Below are 23,171 nucleotides of genomic sequence, written 5' to 3'. Positions count from 1 at the left end.
AGTGCTCTATAAGAGCGGGAAGCACTCTTAACCTTGGAACTATGTTGGGGTAAACAAGGTCACAATAAATTCAGACAGTGATGGGTGCTGGTAGAGAGTGGGGAGAGGGAAATCGCTGATGTCAACTGAGACTCGGGAAGAAAAGCCATCTGTGTAGGTTATCCAGTGAGCATTCCGAACACCGTGGTAAACAATTTCAATACGAGTGTACCCATGTAGGCACATCTTGCAATAAAATAGACATCATATAAACTACATGATTGTTGGGTTCCACGTCCATTAGCAGAAATGTTTTGGGAGTTCATTTTGGGGATCTTTGGCACATCTTTGGACTCGGTTTTGTAAACAGCTAAGAGTCAGACACTTAAGTCTGACAAATGAACCACAACTGTAGGTCCAAGTCCATAAATAGGAACGATAAAAGTAAATGTAAGAATGTTAAATGTTACAGATAATGCTACCCATAAATGTTAGAACCCTCACCCTGTGGTGCGGTCGTTTCAAACGAGTAAACAGCATCTACACAGCAGTTGTTACAATGAGTAAAACCAACTCCAGGGGACCTACGCCTTCCCTTGGCCTCCGGCAACACAGCACCCCCGTGGCACCCACACACTGACACACCCAAGCACACACACACACACACACACAAGCAAGGGGCAGCCTCCGACCCCGTGGCACCCACACACTCACACACACCCCCAACACACACACACACTGACTGACACACACACACACACTGACTGACACACACACGCACACACCCAAGCAAGGGGCAGCCTCCGACCCCGTGGCACCCACACACTGACACACACCCACACACACCCACACACACACACTGACACACACCCACACACTGACACCCACACACCCACACACTGACACCCACACCCACACACTGACACCCACACCCACACACTGACACCCACACCCACACACACTGACACACACCCACACACACCCACACACTGACACACACCCACACACACACACTGACACACACCCACACACTGACACCCACACCCACACACTGACACCCACACCCACACACACTGACACACACCCACACACTGACACCCACACACACACCCAAGCAAGGGGCAGCCTCCGACCCGGAGCCCCTGCGTCCTGCCTGCTCCCGGAGCCCGCAAAGGGACGGCCCGGGGCGGCGCACAACCTAGCATCCTAACGTGGGCCCCGACGGGGTTCGAACCGACGGTTGTGAGGCCAAGGAAAGTGCGCGCCCAGCTCTCCCTGGGCCGCACGCCAAGTGCGTAAGGGTCAAGAGGGGTCACGCACAGCGCCGCGGAGCCTGCTGGGAACGCTGGGCAAAATGGCGACGCCCAGCTTGCGCGGCCGCCTGGCGCGGTTTGCGAACCCGGGGAAGCCTGTCCTGAAACCCAACAAGCCTCTTATCCTAGCTAACCGCGTCGGGAACAGACGCCGAGAGAAGGGCGGTGAGCACTCGGAGCGGGGGGCGGCTGGGTAGGCGCGCGGGAGATGGTGTAAGGTCGGTCGTGGCTGAAGGTCCCCCAGTTCTTCCCTTCCAGAGGCGACCTGTATCACGGAGATGTCCATGATGATGGCTTGTTGGAAGCAGAATGAATTCCGCGACGAGGCGTGCAGAAAAGAGATCCAGGACTTCTTCGATTGTTCATCCAGGGCTCAGGTGACAGCTGGCTCCTAGGGGTGCCTCCTTGGGGAGAGCAAGGGAAACACTAATGAATGGTTGGCACTGCCTTGTGCTAAGTTATGGAAAGAGCCTCTGATTCATCTCACCCTTGCCAGAGTGAGAAAAGCTTAAGTTTCCTTAAACTAACCTGATAGCCAGAATAGCAGCCTCAGGTGATACAGTCATTTGTAGGTCCCAACTCCCTTTCAATTCTTCTAAGAGTCCCCTTTTGTTTCTTTGTTCTTTCAGGTGTGTGTGTGTATAAGTAAGTGCATGCATGTTGTAATATGCAGGGCCATATGTGTGGGAACCAGTGCTGTGTGTTGGTCCGAGGACATCATCTGGAATTGTCCTCCATTCCTCTTCAACGTTATTCTTTGAGGCAGGGTCTTGTGGGGTTTGGAGTATTATAAACATTATGGGTCTAGGCTATAGTAAACTGAAGAACTGTTATTTTCTTTTTTCTGTTATTATTTTTATCTTATATTGTGTTTTCAGGAAGCTGGAAAGATGAGATCAATCCAGGAGACTCCAGAGCTGTCTGAGAGTTTACCTCCTCACAAAATGACCAGGTTGTTACAGAGGTTTCCCAACAAATCTCACCTCAGCTGAAAATGGAGAAACATTTTCAATGAACTGTCATTTCTGTACGCTAGACAGAGGCATGTTAGGGATGTTTGCGTTTGAACTACCCTGCGTTTTTTGAAGGGCAAAATGAGACAAAACACTTAATTTTGCTCTTGTGAATGAATCGCGTTCTGGATGCTATCTTGTAATAAAGCCCTCTAAAAAAGAAATTGGCCATTTCTTCTCGTGAGCTATTCCCTCCTCACGCTCCACCCCCATCCCGAAGATGAACCTCTTGGCCTTGCCCCGCGTTAGACCAGCACCAAACCACGGGGCTAACCTTTAGCGCTCCTTTTCTTGAGCCCTATACTCTCCTCTGGACCCTGGAAGTTCTTTGCTTCCTGATACACTCTTTGTCTTTCTTTTTTGTTGTTGGTGGGTTTTTGTTTTGTTGTGAGACAGGGTTTCTCTGTGTAGCCCTGGCTGTCCTGGAGCTCTCTCTCTCTCTGTAGACCAGGCTGGCTTTGAACAACTCAGAGATTTGCCTGCCTCTGCCTCTTAAGTGCTGGGATTAATGGTGTACTCCACCACTGCCAGGCCCAAATATGCTCTTGATGAACAAGTATAGATGTCTTTTGTTCTCTTTCAAGTCATTTTCACCATTTAATGCTTTTGCTTTTAGATATATGAGGGATGGTGAAGTCCCTTTGTATGCAGAGCTTTGGGGTTTTTGTGTTTTGTTTTTTTTTTTTTGTTTTTCAAGACAGGGTTTTTTTGTGTAGCTTTGTGCTTTTCCTGGAACTCACTCTGTAGCCCACTCAGGCCTGGAACTCACAAAGATCCACCTGCCTCTGCCTCCCAGTGCTGGGATCAAAGGTGTATGCCACCACCACCCAGCATACTGTATGCAGAGCTTTTTTTTTCCATCAGCTGAATTCAGTTCATACTTCAAGAATAGTTTGTCCAGGGAGCTGGAGAGATGGCTCAGAGGTTAAGAGCACTGACTGCTTTTCCAGAGGCCCTGAGTTCAATTCCCAGCACCCACATGGTGGCTCACAACCATCAGTAATGAGATCTGGTTCCTTCTTATGGCCTGTAGGCATATGTGCTGTATACATAATAAATAAATAAATCTTTTTTTATTTATTTATTTATTTTATTTATTTATTTATTATGTATACAGTATTCTGCCCACACACCAGAAGAGGGCACCAGATCAAATTACAGATGGTTGTGAGCCACCATGTGGTTGCTGGGAATTGAACTCAGGACCTCAGGAAGAACAGCCAGTGCTCTTAACCTCTGAGCCATCCCTCCAGCCCCTAAATAAATAAATCTTAAAAAAAAAAAAAAAAAAAAAAGTTTGTCCAAAGTACTTGAAGAAAGTGCATAAACTGATGATGCAGAGGTTCTGTAGGTGTATTTTGATTTGTAAAATTAAGAATAGTTTTTAGGGCTGGAGAGATGGCTCCGTGGTTAAGAGCACTGACTACTCTTCCAGAGGTCACGAGTTCAATTCTCAGCAACCACATGATGGCTCACAACCATCTATAATGAGGTCTGGTGCCATCTTCTGGCCTGCAAGAACACATGCAGACAATTTTTTTTTTTTTTTTTTTTTTAAATGCCGAATGCTGTTTATTGAAAGAGGGAAGAGGTCTTAAATACAGGCTTACAGCACAGTGGGAGAACCCCAGAGGGCAGAAGTTCACTACTGATGTTTTACAATCTTGCATCTAAACTGTTAATGCCCATTTTGCAAGACAGACAAGGGACTTCCCTTAAGCATTCAGGAGGGTGGAACCCCGCAGGGAATTAGCATAGGGAGGCAAGCAAGGCAACAGTTACCCAAAATGGGGGTCAGGGCCCTACAGGTCCCCCTTTTACTAAAAAATGAGTTTCTGACTTAGGTTGCGTGGAAAGTCAGCATGTCACCTTACCCATCATGGAGACGCCTGCCCAGGCCACACAGGCCCTCTGTCTTAGGTTGGTGAGCACCCCCCAGGCAGACAGAATATTGTATACATAATAAATAAATGAACCTTTAAAGAAAAGAGTAGTTTTTAGGGGCTAGAGAGGTGGCTCAATATTTAAGGGTGCTTGCTACTTTTGCAGAGGACTGGTGTTGAGTTTCACACAACCATGCTAGGTACCTCAGCTGCCTATATCTGACATCCTGTTTTGGTGCCTTCAAGTGCACTTACAGACAGATATACACAATAAAAAACTTGTATGGTGGTACATGCCTTTTATCCCAGTCCTTAGGCAGATCTCTGCATACGATCATAACCTGTCTGAAAAAACAAAAAGATAAATCATTTTTAAAAAGTTGCTTTAACAGGCCGGGCTATGGTGGCACATGCCTTTAATCTCAGCACTTGGGAGGCAGAGGCAGGTAGATCTCAATGAATTTGAGCCCGGCCTGGTCTACAAAGCGAGTTCCAGGACAGCCAGAACTGTTACACAGAGAAAACCTGTCTCAAAACAAAACATGAGTTGCTTTAGAAAATGCAAACATGCCGGGCAGTGGTGGCACTCGACTTTAATCCCAGCACTCAGGAGGCAGAGGCAGGTGGATCTCTGTGAGTTCGAGGCCAGCCTGGTCTACAGAGCGAATTCCAGGACATGCTTCAAAGCTACAGAGAAACCCTGTCTACAAACAAACAGCCTGGCGGTTGTTGGCGCATGCCTTTAATCCCAGCACTTGGGAGGCAGAGGCAGGCAGATCTCTGTGAGTTCAAGGCCAGCCTGGTCTACAGAGTGAGTTTCAGGAAAGGCTCAAAGCTACACAGAGAAAACCTGTCTTGAAAAACAAAAACAAAAACCAAAAAAACAAAACAGACAACCCTCCCAAAGCAAACATTACCAACTAAATACCCCAGTATTGCTTAATGTATAAATAAGCAGTACTATGTTATAATCTTGTTAATATTTACCTGACTATAGCAAGAAATTGGAGGATAAAATCTTTCACACATATTCTCTCTCTGGAACTATTTTCTTCTATTAAACAGGCAGAGCTGATTATCATCTATGCCATTATACCAGTGTCTTTCCACTTAATTCTCCCAAATGGTAGAACTAAGGTTCAGTAGACAGTTAACTTCATTGTAAATTACTGTTGTTTTTTTCTTACATTGTCTGCTGCTTGCTGAAGGTATTTACTGTTCCCTGATAGTTAGAATAATTGTGTAGGATTTTATGTATATTCTGTGTCTTAAGGCATAATCAAGTTAACCTTTTCCTTCTAGCTGATAGGATTAAACATGGTATAGAAATCAGTTCTCCCTGGTCTAGTGTGATAATTACTAAGGTAACAAGGGGGTCTTTCCTCCTTGTCCCTCAGTAGCTACATTTTTTTGTAATCATGTATTTCACTACAACTGCTTGGTTCTGCAAGCTGTGTCTTTTATTTTATTTTATTTATTTATTTGTTAGTTTTTTGAGACAGGGTTTCTCTGTGTAGCTTTGGAGCCTGTCCTGGAACTCGCTCTGTAGACCAGGCTGGCCTCAAACTCACAGAGATCCGCCTGGCTCTGCCTTTCGAGTGCTGAGATCAAAGGTGTGCGCCACCACGGCCCTGCTTTTTTTTTTTTTTTTTAAAGATTTATTTATTTATTATCTATTCAGTGTTCTGCCTAAATGCCAGAAGAGGGCACCAGATTGAATTATAGATGGTTGTGAGCTACCATGTGGGTGCTGGGAATTGAACTAAGGATCTCTGGAAGAGCAGCCAGTGCTCTTAACCTCTGAGCCATCGCTCCATGTCTTTTAGTAATATGAAGAAATTCAGTTTTTGAGTGTTTTAGATTAAGGAGTCAGCCTAGCATCAGTAGAGTCCTAGTAGTGTAATAAGAATTCTATGAGCTGGGATGAAGGGAAATATTTCTAATCACAGCTGAAATTTAGCATTTCAATCAGGGTTATAGGAAACAACTGACAGCAGCATTAGTGTCCATATGAAACAATGTTTTCAGTGGGTGGTGGGTGGGCATAGAACCCAGGGCCTTGTAAATACTAGGTAAACATTATCAATTAAATATTCTGCCCGCTCTTGGCGTTTACTGTACAAATAAACAGTACTGCCGGGCGGTGGTGGCACACACCTTTGATCCCAGCACCGGGAGGCAGAGGCAGGCGGATCTCTGTGAGTTCGAGGCCAGCCTGGGCTACAGAGTGAGTTCCAGGAAAGGCTCCAAAGCTACACAGAGAAACCCTGTACCAAACAAAAAAAATAAAATAAAATAAGCAGTACTATTGCAAGGTTTGTTTTTATTAAAAGTCTTGATACTTGTATTTAAACCTAATTAATGTGTAATTCATAAACAGGCAGTGGAGGGCATCCATGAGCTTCTCTAGACTGTTAAAAGGTCTACATCGCGCGCGCACGCACACACGCAGATTGAAAATCCTTAGATTCAAAGGCCGTACCGAGGAAAAGGACATGTTTTCTTTCCTGGCGCTCCTCCTTAGACGCCTATATAGAAGTGGCCGTGTTATAGGCTCTGGACTACAACTCCCAGGAGGCGATGCGGCTTCAGGGCCTATCCCGAGGCTGACAATAACCTATCCAATGGTCATTTGCACTGTCCACTGACAGCCTGTGATTCTCGACGTGAACGGCGGCAGTTTCTTCCTTGGGGACATTATGGGCACCAAGTAACTGCTGGAATCTGTAGTTGTTTCTTATACGTCTGGGAGCTGTGTGTGCGGGTGGACTAGAGAAAAGAGCAGGCAATGTACACACGTGTCCCCTACACCCGCCCGTACGCGGTCCAGTCCCGGAGCACGCGAGGGCGGAAGTGGTGATGGCCGGCGCGGCCGGAAGTTCGGATCAGCTGATGGGGGAGGCGGTGCCGCAGCCGCCTAGAGGCCCTGGCCGCCCAGCGCTTCGTCCCGGCCTCGAGTCTCGCAGACTGGCCACAATCCCCGCTCTCACCTCGCTGTTGGGTGAGGCCCGGCCCGGTGTCCCTCCCAGGCCTGAGATCCTCGCCCGGCACGGCCGCCCTGAGCGCCCCGGCCACCCCCAGCCCCGGCTCGCCCCTCAGGCCCCGGGCCTCCCCTCAGTCCCCGGCCGGCGGCCCAGGCCCCGGATCCGCGGGGGGAGACCCGGCCCCGGGGGGTGCGGGCCCCATGGAGCTGATGTTCGCGGAGTGGGAGGACGGCGAGCGCTTCTCGTTCGAGGATTCCGACCGCTTTGAGGAGGATTCACTCTGTTCGTTCATCTCCGAGGCCGAGAGCCTTTGCCAGAACTGGCGAGGATGGCGCAAACAGTCAGCGGGGCCCAATTCCCCCACTGGAGGCGGTGGCGGAGGTGGCAGTGGCGGTACGAGAATGCGAGGTGAGGATGAGCGGGGAAGGCTGCGAGGGGGAGGGGAGCAGGCAAACCCCGCTTAGGCCTTGCTAGGGAGCTGTCCGGACCGGGAGCTGTCCCAAGCTTAGAGCAGACTTCAGGACTCGTTTTTCTGGCCTTCCAGGGCTGGGGTGGCATCTTCCCAGCAGAGAGAGGAGAGAGAAAGGGGTGGGAAGAGAGAGGAGAAAGAAAAAGAGGGAGAGAGGGGAGGAGGGAGAGAGAGAGAGAGAGAGGGGAGAGAGAGAGAGAGATTGATTCCGCGCGCGCTCATTCGCGCGCGCTCACGCAAGCTTGTGTTGTGGCAGAGAACATCCTGGGTTGGCCAGAAAGATCTTTTGTTATTCCTTTACGCCTTAGAGAGCGAATCTGGGAGAATACCCCTTCTCTGTTTTAAGAATGCTTGACGGAATTTGGCCTTTAGTAAACCAGAAGTAGCCCGAAAAGAATGTGGTTAGGTGTGGACGGTGAAAAAGTTAGCCCTTGAAGTGTCACTCTGTGAGATGGTGCATTGGTTGCTTTGCTTCCAGGATGTTGATCTCTGCTCATAAGCTGCCCTAGGAAAGGATTCTACCAAGAGGAAAGTGGAGGTGATCTTGCCTATGAGAGGAGATGTCATAATTCATAGGGTTAAACCAGAGATTTGCCCCTGGCATCTGTCAGAAGCCAAGGCTGGGGCCAGAGGTGGGGAGCCTTGGACTTCCATAGCTGAGGCCCGGGCAGGAGGGGGAGCAGTTATCTTGGGGCTTTCCTCATGAAGCACCTTTCTTTTGTGTTTCATTCATTCTTGGTCTGCTAGTGAAGCTGGGGATTAGTGCTATGAAGAATTTTGCTTCCGTAGAGGGAATAGAAAGAAGAGTGAAGATAAGAGAAGCCTCACAGGCTTAAGGATCATCACATCCTTCCCTTGCTCTGCCCAAGGCAGTTTTTGTCCTGGGCCTTGGTGGAAGCTGGCTTTCTTCAGTAGTTGAAAGGATTAATTTATGTGTTCTAGCCAGGCCATTCTGAAAGACCTGTTCTGCAAGCTCTTCTGTAGGAGCCCCTTTAGGATGGAGAGAAATTTGCCTGTGCCACTTTTTAGGAGTGGTAGCACTCAGCATCAGTTGGAGAGACACCACTTGTCCGTGTGTGTATGCACAGGTCACACTCAGCTTCAATGTGAATCTTTTGTGAGCTCCTTGCTTCTTTCATATTTGAGAGTGTGGATTAAGGGGTGGGGGGCTTCAAGTTCTCTCACTTTGGGGGGAGTCATTGAAAGCATAGTAGTGAAGATTTTCGTAAGTCAAGATTTTTCCCTTTTCTTCCCTCCCTCCCTTCTGAGATAGGACCTGGCTGTACAGTCTAGGCAGGTCTTGACCTTCCTGTCACAGCCTTCCAGACCTGGCCTGAATACACCATTTCTATCCCATGTTCTCCCCAGCCACCTTCAGTTGCTTATCAACAAAGGCTTGCTATTGTTTTTGTAAGATTCTTTTCTGTTCTGTGATTTTCTTCTTCTTCTCCTTCTTCTCCTTCTCCTCCTTCTCCTTCTTCCTCCTCCTCTTCTTCTTCTTCCTCTTCTTCTTTTAAAATCAGTCTTCAAATACAGCTGTTTGCTGTATGATCTGCAGTCTGTTATGTTATTGTTGCTTTTTGTTACAACAGTGTAGAAAAACCTCAAGTGCTAACTCCACCCTGCTCTGGGTGATTTCAGGAGCAGCAGCCAGCTGCCCTGGGATAACTATCTCTCCTGGCTTCCAGGATGGGAAGTCAGTCTTTAGCCCTGTAGACATTTCTGCTTCCTGCTGAGATCCCTGAATAATTATCCTGAGTTCTGGCTCATCTTCCCTCCTTAGACGGAGGCCTGCAGTCATTTGGAGAAAAGGGGACAAGTAAAAAGGCAATCAGAGGTGAATGTCAAAGACTCAGTACAATGTAATGTGAATGTAAATGGAGAGTGTGGGAAGTTTGGTGCTGAGGCCTGTGGGTAGATTACCTGCCAAGAGCCCTAGAACACACCTATCTGGCCAGGAGTTTCCTAGAATCTCCCTGCTATCTACTGTTCTGTGCTTGAGGTGGCCAGCTGACTGTGTGGCTGGAGACTGCCCAGCTGCCCGCTCTCAAAAGGACTTTTAAGGGTTATTATATCCTGACAAGAAGTGGGCGGGTTGGAGAGATGGCCCAGAGGCTAATAAGAGTGCTTGCTGCTCTTCCATAGGACCTTCATTCAGTTTTCAGCACCCATGTGGGATGGCTCATAACCATCTGTAACTCCAGCCCCAGGGGTTCCTTTGGTCTCCATGGGCCCCTACACACACATGCACAAGCCCACATCCAGACACACAATAAAAAAATAAAATAAAATTTAGGCCAGGTGGTGGTGGCACATGCCTTTAATCTCAGCACTGGGGAAGCAGAGGCAGGTGGATCTCTGTGAGCTTGAGGCCAGCCAGGGCTACAGGGTGAGTTCCAGGAAAGGTGCAAAACTATACAGAGAAACCCTGCTTCAAAAATAAATAAATAAATAAATAAATAAATAAATATTAAACTTAAAAATACAGGGTGTGGTAACATGTACTTTAATCCCAGCACTCGGGAGGCAGGGGCAGGTGGATCTCTGAGTTTGAGGCCAGGCTGTTCCAGAGCAAGTTCCAGGACAGCCAGGACCACACAGAGAAACCCTGTCTTGAAAAGCAACAATAAAAAGAAAATAAAAACAAAAAGCCTTCAAAATATATATTTCTAAGAAGAGGGTGTGTGTGCACAGGTACCCAGGGTGTGGTACTGGTACCAAGTAATTATGGCAAAATAATTATGATCCTTTCTCTTCCCCCATCCCAATCTTTGTTTTGAAAGATGGATTGGTAATCCCATTGGTGGAGTTGTCAGCAAAGCAGGTGGCATTTCACATCCCATTTGAAGTGGTGGAAAAAGTTTATCCGCCAGTGCCTGAACAACTCCAACTCCGGATTGCTTTTTGGAGCTTCCCTGAAAATGAAGAGGACATTCGGTGAGTCCAGAGAACTGATACCGGGCAATGGAGTTCTGCTATCTCATACTGGCCTCTGGGCTTTCCGCAGGACAAAGAGATACTGTAGTTGGAACTGCTAAGAGGAAGATAAGGGAAGGGGGAGTGCCTGGGATTTCCCCCTAAGGCCTGCTAATAGAGAGAGTTGCCTCGAACAGTGTCTGGGGAAGGTTATTTGCTGGGTTGTGGCCATGTCCTCTTCTTCCCCCAGTCTGTATTCATGCCTAGCCAATGGCAGTGCGGATGAGTTCCAGCGAGGGGATCAGCTGTTCCGCATGAGGGCTGTGAAAGATCCACTGCAGATAGGTAAGGGTTCCATCATGCCCTGTGGTGACCTTGTTCCTCTCTTCACTGGTGTTAAAGATTGAGAACCTTTGCAGCTGACCATGGTTGCATGTGCTTTAATCCCAGCACTCAGGAAGCAGAGGCAGATGAATCTCTGAATTTGAGGCCAGCCTGGTCTCTATAGTGAGTTCGAGGACAGCCACTTAGTTCTAGGACAGCGACATAGAGACCCTGTCTCAAAACAACCAACCAACCAAACAAAACATGAATTACTGCTTATAAATAAGTATGGGGCCAGGGTCGAGAGCAGACTCTGGGCTTGGCAGCCACTCTGACCATGCCCTTGTTTCTCTGTAGGGTTCCATCTGAGTGCCACAGTGGTGCCACCGCAGATGGTCCCCCCCAAAGGGGCCTACAATGTGGCTGTGATGTTTGACCGCTGCCGGGTCACCTCCTGTAGCTGTACCTGTGGCGCTGGGGCCAAATGGTGCACCCATGTCGTGGCCCTCTGTCTCTTCCGCATTCACAACGTGAGGCCCTCCCAATTTATCCTGGCCCTATCCTACGCTCCATTCCCCCTCTCTGCTGCATGCCTGGCCATAATGTGAGCCCCTTTACCTCCCCTTTGCCCACCTCTCTTCAGCTCCAGCTCCAAACCCGTTTCTCAGGTGGCCCTATTTCTCTCTGCTCTTTCAGGCTTCTGCAGTCTGTCTGCGGGCTCCAGTCTCAGAGTCCCTGTCTCGGCTACAAAGGGACCAGCTTCAGAAATTCGCTCAGTACCTTATCAGTGAGCTCCCTCAGCAGGTGGGTGAGGTGGGCACATCTTCCCACTGCTGGCTTGCAGGCTTTGCATCAGCCTTCCGTTAGGTTTGGCCTTCCTGGAGTCACCTGTGCCTTGTTCTCTCTCCCTTTGTACCTTCCCCTCAGATACTCCCCACAGCTCAGCGGCTCCTAGACGAACTCCTCTCTTCCCAGTCAACAGCCATCAACACAGTCTGTGGAGCTCCAGGTGAGTGTGCTGGGCGGGCAAGCAAGCCAGCAAGCAGCTAGGACAGAGCAGCCCTTCCTGAGGGCTCCTTGTTGTCGAGGGAATGAGTCCTTATCAATCGGTGACTGGTCGCCTGTCATTCCCAGACCCTACAGCAGGGCCCTCAGCTTCAGAGCAGAGCACTTGGTATCTGGATGAGTCAACACTCACTGACAACATAAAGAAGACGTTGCATAAGTTCTGTGGCCCCTCTCCCGTGGTCTTCAGGTAAACTGGATCTCTGCACATAAATCTGTGCTGAGTAGGAGGTGCTTCCTCAGGCCTCCCTCCATAGAGCTGTGCTCTATTAATGCATGTGTCCCCCACTCTCATCCCTCCATTGGATGGTACCCAGCACACAGGTACCAGTGATGAATCATGAGCGATGATGACCTCGGGCAGTCAGAGTGGGTTTCTATCTGGGCGGAGTCAGGTCCTTTTTTCTCCTCCTTTGGCTGGTCGTACTGATGCAGACGCAGAGAAAGGTCAAGATTTTGTCTCAGGTTTCTCCTCCACTCTGTATTCTGCATCAGGATTCCCTCTAGATCAAAGCCCTACTCTGTTTTAACCCCCTTCATTCAGCCCTACCTCCTCCTCCTCCTCCTCCTCCTCCTCCTCCTCATGTTCTCTGTTTCTTTTACAGTGATGTAAACTCTATGTATCTGTCTTCCACGGAACCTCCTGCCGCTGCTGAATGGGCATGTCTGTTGCGCCCTCTGAGGGGCCGAGAGCCTGAGGGTGTCTGGAACCTGCTTAGCATTGTTCGAGAGATGTTCAAGCGGAGGGACAGCAATGCTGCCCCTCTGCTAGAGATCCTCACTGACCAGTGTCTCACCTACGAACAGGTAACACCTCAGGACGGGAGCTGCGCGGTCGTTCCTTCTTTCCCTCTCAGCGTCGTCGTCTCCTTTTTCTGACAGGAACTGGGAGGAGGGAGGGGCTTCTTGGATTTCCTGAGCGATGGTACACCTCACAGTTCTCTTGGTCTCCAGATAACGGGCTGGTGGTACAGTGTGCGCACCTCAGCCTCACACAGCAGCGCCAGTGGTCACACAGGCCGCAGCAATGGGCAGTCAGAGGTAGCAGCCCACGCATGTGCAAGTATGTGTGATGAGATGGTCACACTGTGGAGGCTGGCCGTGCTGGACCCTGCCCTCAGCCCTCAGCGGTGAGTCTCCCCAGGATCCCCACATCCTGACAAGGCCAGCCCAGGACAGCCTGGACACTGGTATCCTCCTCGAGTGTGGGGATGTCTCTCCTCTGGGGGAATGGGAAGTGCTGAGCACTGGTGTTGCCAGGGATTTGTGAGTCCTGTTTCTGACAGGCTTTCTTCTTTCCCTCCGGGCCCTCCCCACTGCGCCCCTTCTCTGTGCCTTTGAGGGTGTATTCCTATTTTATTTCCTCCTTCCCAGTCTCAGCCACTGCTTCCCCCCCAATAGCCGCCTTCTGCCCTTTGTCTCCACAGCCGCCGGGAACTGTGCGCTCAGCTGCGTCAGTGGCAGCTGAAGGTCATTGAGAATGTCAAGCGGGGACAGCACAAGAAGACCCTGGAGAGGCTCTTCCCTGGCTTCCGGCCAGCAGTGGAGGCCTGCTACTTTAACTGGGAAGAGGCCTACCCCCTTCCCGGTGTCACCTACAGTGGCACCGACCGGAAGCTAGCCCTGTGCTGGGCCCGGGCTCTGCCTGCTAGGCCCGGAGGCTCTCGATCTGGGGGCCTGGAAGAGTCCCGACCCCGACCTCTTCCTACTGAGCCAGCTGTGAGGCCCAAGGAACCTGGGGCCAAGCGCAAAGGATTGGGTGAGGGGGTCTCCTCACAGCGGGGTCCCCGCCGCCTCTCTGCTGAAGGAGGAGAGAAGGCTCTGCATAAGATGGGTGCAGGTGGGGGCAAGGCCAAGGTCCTGGGTGCGACCGGCAGTGGGGGCAAGAGCTCGGCAGGCAGTGGCAGCAAACGGCGGCTGAGCAGTGAAGACAGCTCCCTGGAACCAGACCTGGCAGAGATGAGCCTGGACGACAGCAGCCTGGCCCTGGGTGCAGAGGCCAGCACCTTTGGTGGATTTCCTGAGAGTCCTCCTCCCTGTCCTTCGGTTGGCTCCCGAGGACCTTCCACCTTCCTGCCCGAGCCCCCAGATACTTATGAGGAAGATGCTGGTGTGTACTTCTCAGAAGGACCTGAACCTCCCACAGCCTCTGCTGGCCGCCCTAGCCTGCTGCCCGGGGAGGTCTGTACCCGAGATGACCTCCCTTCCACAGACGACAGTGGCAGTGGGCTCCACAAGACTAAAGAAGCGGCTCCTGCAATTGGAGAGGAGGAGGATGACTACCAAGCGTATTACCTGAATGCTCAGGACGGGGCTGGAGGCGAGGAGGAGAAGGCCGAGGGCGGGGCTGGGGAGGAACATGACCTGTTTGCTGGGTTGAAGCCGCTGGAACAGGAGAGCCGAATGGAGGTGAGGGGACTGGAGAAGCGAGGGAGGGTGGGTGTTCCTTTGGAATCTAAGAGGGGCCCAGTGGCTCTCGCTGTAAGGATCAAGATCATTAGCATGCCTGTCAACGTTCTGCAGGGTATCCTAATCGGCCTCCTGGTCTGCAGTGTGTTCTCTCTACTGCTAATGTAGTCCAGCAGTAGACTCTGGACTCTTCTCAGATACTGTATCAGTGTACTGCTAAGTCTTCAGTGGTGGCTGCTGCCCTAGAATAAAGATGAAGGTCCTAGGCGTGACCTGTGGAGCTCCACGCTGTCTGACCTGGACCACTTTCTCCAGGGTTGACTTTGTCTTTCATCCTCTGTGCAGGTCACTTAGTCCTGGAGCTTACCACGCTCCCCTTACCTACATACTTAGGTACAAATTGGCCTTTCTGCCTGGAATTCTCTTCTCACCAGGCTTGGTTAGCTCTTGTTCTTTCTTCAGGTCTTAGAGACCTTCTGAGAGATAGGGACATGGGTTGATGAACTCAGAATCCCCTCCTTGCCAGGTGTGGTAGCAGATGCCTGTGATTTCAGTGCTTGGGAGGTTGAGGCAGGAGAATTTCCAGTTGGAGGCCAGCTTGAGCTATAAAGTGAGACCCTGGCTCAGATAAAATAAAACAGCCCTTGTCTTCTGAGAAGTCTCTCTTTGAGCTCCCACAGCCTCTGCTGGCTCCCCTAGCCTACTGTACCTGAGATGACCCCCTGCCACAGATGAGAGTAGCAGTGATCCTCCGTTCCAAGTCCGTACAAGCCATCCTATCCATTTGCATCTCTTTTGCCCTTTCTTACTTGGTGTCACATAATCTTGAATGTTGGTTGTGTCTGTAACCAGACTGAACTCGTATGGTCTGCCCAGGATCAGCATGGGCCAGTGCTTTAGGATATGTGCTACATAGTCAAGTGTGATGTTCTCCAAGGGAAGGCCTTTGATCTTTTGGTCCTATGTTCTGTAGGTGTTATTTGCCTGTGCTGAGGCCCTGCATGCCCATGGCTACAGCAGTGAGGCCTCCCGCCTCACCGTGGAGCTTGCCCAGGACCTGCTAGCCAACCCACCTGACCTCAAGGTAGAGCCGCCCCCTGCCAAGGTGAGAGAGACCTCCTTCCTCTACTTTCCTGGCTCCACTATCCCTGATCCTGTTCCCACCCCAAAGGAGAGCCTCCTTCTACCTCCACTGAGGTGAATCAGACTCATTTGTCCTACTCTGCACTTCCACGTAGGGCAAGAAAAACAAGGTATCCACAAGCCGTCAGACCTGGGTGGCCACCAACACCCTTACCAAAGCAGCTTTCCTGTTGACCGTGCTCAGTGAGCGCCCAGAGCACCACAACCTGGCCTTTCGAGTTGGCATGTTTGCCTTGGAGCTCCAGCGGCCCCCTGCTTCCACCAAGGCCTTGGAGGTCAGAGGTTCCATCTGAGTCTTGTCCTTAATCATGTCACATTCTTCATCTCCATTGAGGTATAGGTGGTCTGAGTTCCTTCCTGTACTCTCAGGTAAAGTTGGCATATCAGGAATCTGAGGTGGCTGCTCTGCTCAAGAAGATCCCTCTGGGTCCCAGTGAAATGAGTGCCATGCGGTGCCGGGCAGAAGAACTGCGGGAGGGCACACTCTGTGACTATCGGCCTGTGCTGCCCCTCATGTTGGCCAGCTTCATCTTTGATGTTCTCTGTGCTCCAGGTATAGTGTCTGCCCTACAGTAAGTGGAGAACTTGTGGGGAGAAGGGTAGTTGTTTGTTTTTTTTAAAGGAAACCCAAGAACTGTAAGACTCTGGCTGAGTCATCTTTAGGACCCATCAGGCAGCTTCATGGGTAGGTCTCGGATGATGAGGGCCTTGGATTTCTTTGCATTCTTTCCTGTGGTACTTTGGTTTGCCTGACTTAACCCATTTTCATCTAGTGGTTTCTCCCACGGGTTCCCGGCCCCCAAGTCGCAACTGGAATAACGAGATGCCTGGAGATGAGGAGCTGGGATTTGAAGCGGCAGTTGCTGCCTTGGGTAAGTGTCTTGTCTTGAGCATGTCCATGAGCAAAGCCTGGCTCAGAGCTTGAGGGGTTGTGATGGGAATGTCAAGAGTACATGCATGTGTGAACCATCTACTTAGTGCTTATGACATGGTCAGGAATTTAGAGCAGGCCTGGAGAAATGGCTCAGCAGTTACGAGCACCTGTGGCTTTCCCAAAGGACCCAGGTCCAGTTCGCAGCACCCACATGATGGCTCACAACCATCTGTAATTCCATTTTCTAAGGGATAAAATGCCCTCTCTTCTGGCTTCCACGGGCACTGCAAGTACATGGTACAAACATACATGTAGGCCAAACACATAAATAAAAATAAATAAAATTTAAATATGTGGTACATATGGTGGGTGTTTAAAGAGCAGCAAAATAAAAATATAAAAAAAGGTCTCAGGGAGGTGACAGATTATGTAATGTAGGTTAAAAGATCAGGAAGTTATAGACAGGAAATTGTCAGGAATGGACTCAGCTCTAATACCAAATACAATGGTTATGCCTGCAATCCCAGTACTGGGGAGGTAGAGGCAGGAGGATCAGGAGTTTTTCATCCTTGCCTACATAGCAAGTTTGAGGCCAGCCTGAGCTACATGAGATCTTGCCTCAAAAAAGCAAGCAAACAAACAAAAAGTTGGATGTGCCTGGGTGTGGTGCTGCACACCTTTAATTCCAGTAGAGTAGGACAGGGTACAAACGTCTTGGAAGGCGGACAGAGCTAAGGCTGTATATGATAAGCTGGGGACCTTTTTCTCATGAGCTGGTGGCTGGCTCTGGCTTATGTGCTTCTGCTGTCTTTGGAGCTATGACCACTCCTAATCCCCAAGAGTACCACCTCACAGGCATGAAGACAACCGTGAGCGAGGCAGAACATCCCCTCCTCTGTGAAGGCACACGCCGGGAGAAGGGTGACCTGGCCTTAGCCCTCATGATCACTTACAAGGATGACCAGGCCAAGCTCAAGAAGGTAAGGGACTGAGGTACTGGGTTTTTGCCAGGCAGCAAGTGAGCACACTGTCACTCTCTTTCTCAGAAGTTCCCAGTACAATGACCAAAGTACTGGTTTGCCTGTAGGAGGTAAGTAGAGAATCTTGGAGACTTCTCATAAAGAACAAGAGACCAATGGTTCTTATAGGTATGCTTGGGCATGAGGTGGAAGAAGAGAAGCAGAGAGCATAAAGTCAATCATTCATTTATTTCAATATTTATTGAATATCAGTATATTCAGTCCTCAGGTAAGTGTTATGGAAGATTCCGAGCCATGTAAGCTGGGAGGTTATCCTGTAGTTACAACTGGGGAAGACTACCTGAGGAGGTAGCATTAGGCTGCTTCAAGAAGAAAGGAAGGTAACAGAATTCAGGAAATAAAGGACGTCATGTTACTGCTTGTCTCTCCTCCAGATCTTAGACAAACTCTTGGACCGAGAAAGCCAGACACATAAGCCACAGACACTGAGTTCTTTCTACTCATCTAGCCGTCCGGCCACAGCCAACCAGAGATCTCCTTCAAAGCACGGGGCCCCAGCAGCGCCCGGGGCCCTGCAACCTCTGACTTCAGGCTCCGCAGGGCCTGCTCAGGCAGGGAATGTGACCGGGGCTGGGCCAGGTCCCACTGAGGGCTTCACAGAGAAGAGTGTGCCTGGTGAGGTGGGGGCACTGGGCAGGGGGTGAGTGGTCCAGTCATGTTGTGCCCTGTCCTCATCCCAGTATCCTATTTTCTCACTCAGAAAGCTCCCCACATTCCCCCTGTGAGGGTCTCCCACCTGAGGCAGCTCTGACCCCACGGCCGGAGGGGAAGGTTCCTAGCCGCCTGGCTCTTGGCAGTCGTGGAGGCTATAATGGTCGAGGCTGGGGCTCCCCGGGGCGGCCCAAAAAGAAGCACACAGGTAGGAGACCCTATGGGATGGCATAGAGGGTAGGCTAGTCGGGAAGGCTGGAGACTGACTTCAGGTACTCCGGATTCCCGAAACTGGCTTGTTTTGGGGTACTAGGCATGGCCAGCATTGACAGCAGTGCCCCGGAAACTACGTCGGACAGCTCTCCCACCCTAAGCCGAAGGCCGCTTCGAGGGGGCTGGGCCCCTACTTCCTGGGGTCGAGGACAAGACAGTGACAGCATTAGCAGCTCTTCCTCCGACTCCCTGGGCTCCTCATCCTCCAGTGGAAGCCGCCGGGCCAGTGCCAGTGGAGGGGCCCGGGCCAAGACGGTTGAAGTTGGCAGGTCAGTAGGAGGAGTGCCCAGCTCTCTAATCTAGCCCATGCTCAAGACCAACTCCTAGTGCCCCCAGCTGTTGTCCCGAACAGCCTTACTGACCCAGGTCTCTCCTAACCTCCCGGGACACGATTTTGAAGAAACTCCAACTCTGTCAACACCCCATTGCTCCTTCAGGTGTTACAAGGGCCGCCGCCCTGAGAGTCATGCCCCCCACGTACCCAATCAGCCGTCAGAGGCAGCTGCACACTTCTACTTCGAATTGGCGAAGACAGTTCTGATCAAGGCAGGGGGCAACAGCAGCACCTCCATTTTCACGCATCCATCTTCCTCAGGAGGTCATCAGGGTCCTCACCGCAACCTGCACCTTTGCGCCTTTGAGATTGGGCTTTATGCCCTTGGCCTGCACAACTTCGTCTCTCCTAACTGGCTCTCCCGTACCTATTCTTCCCACGTGTCCTGGATTACAGGTTAGTCCAGTGTCCTGATGTGCTTCAGGATGGCGGTGAACTGGAAGTAAGGGTCTTACGAGTCTTGGTGACACTGCTCATCTGATGACAGGTAGCATCCCCAGAGCTCCAGGGGTGCCCACTTGGTTCCTTTTCTCCCCCTAAAGGGCAGGCAATGGAGATCGGCAGTGCAGCCCTGACTATACTGGTGGAATGCTGGGATGGGCATCTGACACCCCCTGAGGTTGCTTCACTGGCTGATAGAGCATCACGGGCACGAGACTCCAACATGGTGAGGGCAGCGGCAGAGCTGGCTCTAAGCTGCCTGCCTCATGCCCATGCACTGAACCCCAATGAAATTCAGCGAGCCTTGGTGCAGTGCAAGGAACAGGTACTTCTGCTCTCAGCTGTCTGCATGGGGAAACCTAAGGGCTCAGCATTTTTCCTCCTCAACAACTTGTGTGTGTGGATGTGATGGGGTGGGGGGTGTGCCACGGTAGGTTTGTGTGGAGGCCAGACAGCTTGTAGTTCTTTTCTTACACCGTGTGGGCCCTAGGAATCAAACTCAAGTTGTCAGGCTTGGCAGCAAGTGTCTTCACCTACAAGCTATCTTGTGGCCCGCCTTCCTTCTTCCTTCCTTCCTTCCTTCCTTCCTTCCTTCCTTCCTTCCTTCCTTCCTTCCTTCCTTCCTCCCTCCCTCCCTCCCTCCCTTCCCTCCCTCCCTCCCTCCCTCCCTCCCTCCCTCCCTCCCTCCCTCCCTCCCTCCCTAAGTTGCTTAGAATGGGCTTGAACTTACTTCTGCTTCAGCCTGCTGGGACATGCTATTATTTGGGGTCTAGGGGCCCTCTTGATTTCCCCATATTTAAGAGTTTATGAAGGATCTCATTTTTCTCTCATTGTAACATTTCACATATTATAGGTTGAGTATCTGTTAGGTTCAGGATTAGATGTGTTTTGGATTTTAGGTTTCAGAATATTTTCCTAAATAGCTATCTTGGGGATAGAACCCAAATCTAATTATGAATTTCATATTTTGTGTATTAATTACACACACAGCCTAGAGATAATCTTGTGTCTCTTGCTCTCTTTCTCTCCAATGTATGTGTTATGTGTTTATGGGGAATTGACTCCAGGGCCTCCCTCACACAGACCAGGCAAGCAGCTGAACCGCACGCTCTGGCCCTGCTGGCGCATGAAAGTGGTATTTTCCACTTAAGCTATCGCGTCAGTGTTCCAATTTTCCAACTAGGGATAGTCAGTCATATGAATTCACATTTTCACATTCATCCTTTTCATTCATATATTATGTGTTGCCTTCTATGATATTTATCCTGTTAAAGTCCTAAAGCTAGGGTTTTACATTACATTACATCACATACACAAGGAAATAGAGGCTTACATTTAGGGACCAGGATGACCCCCGAGGGTGGCCTTAGAGAAATGAGCTCTGAGTGGCAGGTTATTTGTCCTGTGTCTGTGTGAAGCACTCACTGCTGATACTGTGAGCACTGACCCTGATTTCCGATGCCCCCCTCAACTAGCCATCATTCCTGGCTAAGCCCCTTTTCCCTAATGCTCCGTGTTCCTTTCCAGGATAACCTCATGTTGGAGAAGGCCTGCATGGCAGTGGAAGAGGCAGCCAAGGGTGGGGGTGTATACCCTGAAGTGCTGTTTGAGGTTGCTCATCAGTGGTTCTGGCTCTATGAACAGACCGCAGGCGGCTCATCCACAGCCCGTGAAGGGGCTACAAGCTGCAGCGGCAGTGGGATGAGGGCTGCTGGGGAGGCTGGGCGGGGGCTGCCTGAGGGCAGGGGTGCCCCAGGGACTGAACCTGTTACGGTGGCTGCAGCAGCAGTGACAGCCGCAGCCACAGTGGTTCCAGTCATCTCAGTGGGGTCCAGTTTATATCCAGGTCCAGGACTGGGGCACGGTCACTCCCCGGGCCTGCACCCCTACACTGCTCTCCAGCCTCACCTGCCCTGCAGCCCTCAGTACCTCACTCACCCAGCCCACCCTGCCCACCCCATGCCTCACATGCCCCGGCCTGCCGTCTTCCCTGTGCCCAGCTCTGCATACCCACAGGTGAGACTAGTGGTTTACTGGCCATGCGGGGCGTGCGGGGGAACACCAGGAGTTCATAGGGGTTGGAGTAGAGTGCTTTGGGAGTTTACTAGGGCAGTCCAGGAGCCTGGAGGGATGGAGGGTAAATGGGAGACCGAGGGCAATTAAGCATGTAGGAATGGCCACTTGTCACGAACGTAACTTGTGTCTGCTCTTTCCCCATGTGTATAGGGTGTGCATCCTGCATTCCTGGGGGCTCAATACCCCTACTCAGTGACTCCTCCCTCACTTGCTGCCACTGCTGTATCTTTCCCTGTCCCTTCTATGGCTCCCATCACAGTCCATCCCTACCACACAGAGCCAGGGCTCCCACTGCCAACCAGTGTGGCCTGTGAGTTTCTGGGACAGGGAGCAGGTGAATGGAGGGGAGGTGCACAGGACATGGGCGGTGGGGGGAATCTGTTCTGCACATCTTCTCTCACATGCCTCTCAACCTACCCTCAGTGAGCAGTGTCCACCCGGCATCCACATTTCCAGCCATCCAGGGTGCCTCACTGCCGGCTCTGACCACGCAGCCCAGCCCTCTGGTAAGCGGAGGTTTTCCACCGCCCGAGGAGGAGACACACAGCCAGCCAGTCAGTCCACACAGCCTGCACCACCTGCATGCTGCTTACCGTGTTGGTGAGAAGCCCCTTCTACTCCTACCCACAGCTGCGTGAGGGAGGGGCTCTTCCGTGGACTTCCTCCACTGGGTCAGGTACCAAGCTGGGGCAAAGGTGGAGGATGTACCCGATTGTGTACCCATCTGTGTTTCCTAGGGATGCTGGCACTGGAGATGCTGGGTCGCCGGGCACACAACGATCACCCCAACAACTTCTCCCGCTCCCCCCCCTACACAGATGATGTCAAGTGGTTGCTGGGGCTGGCGGCAAAGCTGGGTAACACCTCCCCTCCCCAGGACCATTGTCCCCGACCTGACCCCCACCTTCCTATCCCAGACCTCCTTCCTAGCTCTTGCTCAGAGTTGAGGCCTTGGTCGGGTATGTGTGCAAGCGCGGGGGGCGGAAGGTTACCTCAGCTCCTGGGGTGGAGGGAGGCTCTGTCAGGCCAGAGCTGAGATATATAAGCGGGTCCCTAGGGCAGAGGTGGCCACCCCCGTCTCATGCCCCTCCCCCTGCCCCCCAGGAGTGAACTACGTGCACCAGTTCTGTGTGGGGGCAGCCAAGGGGGTGCTGAGCCCGTTTGTGCTGCAGGAGATCGTCATGGAGACGCTGCAGCGGCTGAACCCCATTCATGCCCACAACCATCTTCGAGCCCCGGCCTTCCACCAGCTGGTGCAGCGCTGTCAGCAGGCATACATGCAGGTGATAACTTAGGGGATATGCAGCAAGTGGAGCACCTCCTGGGCAGTTGGACCAGAGCCCTTAGCATGGTAAGGGAGGTGGGCGGCCCCCGTCGTGTGCGCTTTGTGCTATGATTCCCCTCCAACCCATCCTCCAGTACATCCATCACCGCTTAATTCATCTGACCCCTGCCGACTACGACGACTTTGTGAATGCGATCCGCAGCGCCCGCAGCGCCTTCTGCCTGACCCCCATGGGCATGATGCAGTTCAACGACATCCTGCAGAACCTCAAGCGCAGCAAACAGACCAAGGAGCTGTGGCAGCGGGTCTCTCTCGAGATAACCACCTTCTCCCCCTGAGTCTGGCCCCTCTAGGGCCCTATGTAGGGACGCAGGCCTGTGGCTATGGGGGCCCCTCCCACAGAGGGAGTGACTCTTGGCTGGACAGATCATCCCCACTCAGCTCCCTGGTAGCCCAGACTGGCAGCTGCTCTTGGGCTGTAGCTTGGGGCCAAGATGTCTCAGACCTTAGAAGCTTAGGGCTGGGGGAGACAGCCTTGTCTGGGAGAGGGCGTTGGGTGGCCTCTGGTATTTATTTGGCATTTATAAATATATAAAGTCCTTTTTTACTCTATTCTCTGGGTCTTTCCCTTCTTCCTTGTATAGAGGAGCTGTGCAAAGGCGGCTGACACCTGCTATATTCTGGGTGGTTTTCACCGCA

The 23,171-nt window shown here is 51.4% G+C and overlaps 2 protein-coding genes across 6 annotated transcripts; both read left to right on the top strand.

Moving 5' to 3' along the window:
- The first annotated feature begins 1,291 nt into the window (after nucleotides 1-1,291).
- Nucleotides 1,292-2,469, top strand: Chchd1 (coiled-coil-helix-coiled-coil-helix domain containing 1). Its single transcript, XM_028879688.1, has 3 exons — nucleotides 1,292-1,457; nucleotides 1,551-1,669; nucleotides 2,171-2,469. Exons 1-3 carry the CDS (start codon nucleotides 1,334-1,336, stop codon nucleotides 2,282-2,284), a joined length of 357 nt encoding a protein of 118 aa, XP_028735521.1. The 5' UTR covers nucleotides 1,292-1,333; the 3' UTR covers nucleotides 2,285-2,469.
- A 4,305-nt stretch (nucleotides 2,470-6,774) lies between these two features.
- On the top strand, nucleotides 6,775-23,084 carry Zswim8 (zinc finger SWIM-type containing 8). 5 transcript variants are annotated; one of them, XM_028879728.2, is made up of 26 exons: nucleotides 6,775-7,580; nucleotides 10,425-10,578; nucleotides 10,808-10,902; nucleotides 11,239-11,411; nucleotides 11,578-11,685; nucleotides 11,809-11,890; nucleotides 12,016-12,136; nucleotides 12,552-12,753; nucleotides 12,901-13,076; nucleotides 13,374-14,355; nucleotides 15,329-15,460; nucleotides 15,594-15,773; nucleotides 15,868-16,051; nucleotides 16,272-16,370; nucleotides 17,228-17,352; nucleotides 17,787-18,027; nucleotides 18,113-18,271; nucleotides 18,377-18,605; nucleotides 18,774-19,066; nucleotides 19,213-19,436; nucleotides 20,639-21,127; nucleotides 21,338-21,521; nucleotides 21,611-21,787; nucleotides 21,925-22,044; nucleotides 22,360-22,470; nucleotides 22,607-23,084. In XM_028879728.2, exons 1-26 carry the CDS (start codon nucleotides 7,373-7,375, stop codon nucleotides 23,065-23,067), a joined length of 5,709 nt encoding a protein of 1,902 aa, XP_028735561.1. In that variant the 5' UTR covers nucleotides 6,775-7,372; the 3' UTR covers nucleotides 23,068-23,084. The 5 variants fall into 5 exon arrangements, with proteins under 5 accessions (XP_028735561.1, XP_028735565.1, XP_028735563.1 ...); XM_028879732.1 differs by having other exon boundaries at nucleotides 7,082-7,580; nucleotides 21,338-21,497; nucleotides 22,292-22,470; XM_028879730.2 differs by having other exon boundaries at nucleotides 7,373-7,580; nucleotides 21,338-21,497; nucleotides 22,607-23,067.
- The last annotated feature ends 87 nt before the right edge of the window (nucleotides 23,085-23,171 follow it).

Source organism: Peromyscus leucopus, chromosome 9 (genome assembly GCF_004664715.2).
Source record: "Peromyscus leucopus breed LL Stock chromosome 9, UCI_PerLeu_2.1, whole genome shotgun sequence".
NCBI classification, from domain to species: domain Eukaryota; kingdom Metazoa; phylum Chordata; class Mammalia; order Rodentia; family Cricetidae; genus Peromyscus; species Peromyscus leucopus.
The sequence above is the reverse complement of the archived record's forward strand: the minus strand, read 5'-3'. Positions and strand labels throughout refer to the sequence as shown.